At 59.6% G+C, this 3657-nt stretch overlaps 1 protein-coding gene across 1 annotated transcript; it reads left to right on the forward strand.

Annotated features, from left to right (window-relative positions):
- Window positions 1-235: 235 nt before the first annotated feature.
- LOC102374045 (olfactory receptor 5V1-like) lies at window positions 236-1240 on the forward strand. The gene has a single exon (XM_025195726.1). It carries the CDS (start codon window positions 236-238, stop codon window positions 1202-1204), a length of 969 nt encoding a protein of 322 aa, XP_025051511.1. The 3' UTR covers window positions 1205-1240.
- The last annotated feature ends 2417 nt before the right edge of the window (window positions 1241-3657 follow it).

Raw genomic sequence — 3657 nt, forward strand, 5'->3', positions numbered from 1 at the left:
TCTCTGGCTGCTCCCCTGGTTTGCAAGTCCCTCATGTTCGTCCTGTCCTCTCACACTAAGCTTCCTGGAGCCTTGGTTGTGAAGGGCACGTAGATCTAATGAGCGCCCTGCCCGTCGGCGTGACGCGGCCCAGTCGCGCTGGGGAAGGGGCTGGTCTTGCTCCGGATCCCTGTCCCCGCGCTCTGCCTCCGCTCACGGCTGCTCTCTCTCCCCGTAACCAGATGCGACCGGCCCCATGGACGGGGCGAACCAGACGCAGGTGACAGAGTTCATCTTCCTGGGCTTCTCCCGCGTCCTGCAGGGCCAGGCCTTCCTCTTCCTGGCCTTCCTCGCCATCTACCTCGTCACCCTGCTGGGGAACTGCCTGATCCTCACCCTCATCGTGCTGGATCCCCAGCTGCACAGCCCCATGTACTTCTTCCTCGGCCACCTCTCCTTCCTGGACATGTGCTACTCCTCTGTCACCGTGCCCAAGATCCTCGTCAACTTTGTACGCCAGCGGGAGACCATCTCCTACTGGGAGTGCATGGCACAGATGTTATTCCTCATGACCTGCGCGGGGACAGAGTGTGCACTGCTGACCGTCATGGCCTTTGACCGGTACACGGCCATCTGCAAACCCTTGCACTACACCCTCATCATGAGTAAGAAGGTGTGTGTCCCACTGGCCACGGCCTGCTGGCTCTGGGGCATCCTGAACTCAACTATGCACACCTCCATGGCCACCGACGTCTCCTTCTGTGGAGCCAGCCAGATCCACCACATCTTCTGCGACGTCCCTCCTCTGCTGAAGATCGCCTGCAGCGACACCTACGTCAACGAGATGGCTCTTCATGCTGCCAGTGTCTTTGTGGGATTCATCCCATTTCTACTCGTTCTCATCTCATACACCTACATCCTGCTGGCCATCCTCCGCATCCGCTCCAACACGGGCAGGCACAAAGCCTTCTCCACCTGCACCTCCCACCTGGTTGTGGTCATCATGTACTTTGGGACGGCCATCCTGAACTACAACCGACCCAGCGCTGGCTACTCCCTGGAGGTGGACACGCTGGTCTCCGCGCTTTTTTGCATCCTCCCCCCCGTGCTCAACCCCCTCATCTACAGCCTCCGCAACCAGGACGTGAGGGGCGCCCTGAGGAGGGCCCTGGGGCACCACGAGAAGGACAACACCTCCCCACGCGCACAGACAGGTGTGGACTAAGGTGAGGGCTGGGAGGAGACCCTGCCCCAGCACGACACCAAGGGCTCAGCCTCGTGCTGATGGGGAAAGTCCCTGTTTGCATTTCTGGGACAGAGTCACAGCAAGGGAGAGGTGGAAGGGGCTTGAGAGGTCATGTAGTCCCATGCCCTGCTCCAGTGCGGATCCACCCCGTCTACTCCAGCTCGAATGCACGTGTCTAGTCTGCACTTAAAGACTCGCAGTGAGAGCACCTTCCCTCTCGCTGGGACCTGTTGCTCCTAAGTTCCCCCCAACATCTAACCTGTCTTGTCCGGTCCCCTCTTAACTTACGGAACCAGGGATTTCTACCCTCTTTGGAAATGAACCTTTTTATCTGAAGCCTATTGTCAAAGCCACCGTGGTCCCTGTTCCAGACTAAATAATTCCAGTACTTCTGACCTGTCCTCCTGCGTCTTCATTTCTAGGCCTCTCATCATTTCTTTTGCTCGCTCCTTTAGCCTCCCCACATCTCTCTTAGGGTGTGGTACCTGAAACTGGATGCAGGGGAGGCCTCACCTGTACTGAATGGAGGGAATGCCCTGTGTCCCGGTGGGTACGGCATCTAGAGCAGCTAGGACACTTCGGGATGGTTTTTTGCTCTGTCTGCATTAGGGTTGCAGGGGCCGCAGTCTGCATCCGGCCCCTCCATGGGCTCCACTGCAGTCATGCAGCCCATTGGGCATGGGGAGCCGGGCTCCACACTCCACTCAGGCCGCAATGACCACCACCTCCCATGGGCGTCAGCTGGAGTTTCGATGCTGATGCGGGGGCAGGGGGCTGTGGACCCAGGTTCCTTGACCCATAGCCATGGCAAATGGGGGACCCCTCCAGCAGGGCTAGGGGGGAAGGGGCCTGGTGGTCAAATACCTATATATTTTGGCATTTGGGACCAGCTCTTGCAGCTAAACCTCTGTGGCTGTACAGCCCCTCCCCCTCAATTTTGGGATTGCAATGGGGAAAGGGCCCTGCTGTCTGCCTAGGCTGGAAGTGGCTCTGACGCAGCCAGGCGGGCTCCCATGTCCTTCCAAGCCCCGTGGAGCTGGTTATGGCATGGAAAGCGGGTCCCTCTGAGAAGCAGGTTGCATCCAGAGCTGGGCAGAGGGGCAGGCACCCCCAGGAGGGTGGCAACCCAGGGTGAGAGGCAAACCCCCTCTGCAGCACTGGGGAGATGGGGGAAGCCAGGGGGCTTCTAACCCCCTTCTGCTCCTGTCCCACTGCCCCCCAGCTGTGCCCGGGCCTTGCTGGCAGGGGGCTGGCAGGGAAGGCCAAGTATGGTGGGGTCTGAGGGTGAAGCTGAGCTCCCTGCAGCCCCATGGGGTGCATGCTGGGATGGGGAAATGCCAACCTGAGCATGGGAAGCAAACACCAGGAGCCATGGGGTGGGTTGCAGAGGGGTCACTCTGGGGCTCTAGTGACAGCAGAGGGAACAGGATGCGTCTTCAGGACTGGAAGACTCTGGGCACTGTCCCCAAGTGCCAGCCTCGGGGGTCTCTATGCTGGGCATCAGCCCCTTGGCCCAGGCTTTGCCTCTTGCAAAGCAGCTCTGCAGCTGCCCGGCTGTCAGGACAGGGCTGCAGGTACTATACTGTCCCCCAAGGCACTTTGTCAGGGCCCCGTGGAAGGCAGCCTGTGAACGCACTGCTGGGGCTGTGCTTGCTCCCTGGAGCAGGGTGTCACCCATGGGAAAGCTGAGTGACCTCCTCAGTCGTGCTCTTTGCTTGAGGTCAGGGCCCGTCTCTCAGCTGCGGGTCTGCGGGTCAGGAGCGAGGGGCACAGGCAGGGCTGGGAGGGCAGGGGGCTGCAGGTCAAGAGTGAGGGGCACAGGATGGGCCAGAGGGGCAGGGTGCCACAGGTAGGGAGTGAGGGGCACTAGCAGGGTTTGGGGGCGGAGGGGGCTGAGAGGGCAGGGGGCGAAGGGCACCAGCTGGGCTGGCTGCCGCAGGTTAGCTAGGAATGAGAGGCACTGTCCAGACTGGGGGAGGGAGCGGGGTTCGGTTGGGAGTGAGGCGCACTGGTTGGGTAGGGGTCTGCGGGTTGGGAGTGAGGGGCACTGGCAGGACTATTTGGGGGGCAGAGGGCTCTGGACTGGGAATAAGAGGCACCCTAAAGCCTGACAAATCATTGACTATACTCTTCTTGATTGAGCTTTTTTTTTCCATACAGTCAGACATGGTTTCATCACGCTATGCTGCAGAGTCCGAGGACCCCCAGTCTGCTTTTTGGGGGGAGACGTGAAATGTGACAGTGCATTGTCCTAGTACCATTTTCACAGTAACCCTGTTTGCAAGTGAACTCTGTGTCACAACCCAGTGATTTTGGTGCCTCGGCACGGTGGAATTTTCCCGCCACACGAGAGCCTCTTGCAAAAGTAAAGGTTTTCTGTTGCAGCAGAAAACCCCCGGTGCAAGAGAGTTCCCGCCATTCGACTGCAAATT

The sequence above is a fragment of the Alligator sinensis genome, unplaced genomic scaffold, assembly GCF_000455745.1.
Source record: "Alligator sinensis unplaced genomic scaffold, ASM45574v1 scaffold2292_1, whole genome shotgun sequence".
In the NCBI taxonomy this organism is placed as follows: Eukaryota; Metazoa; Chordata; order Crocodylia; family Alligatoridae; genus Alligator; species Alligator sinensis.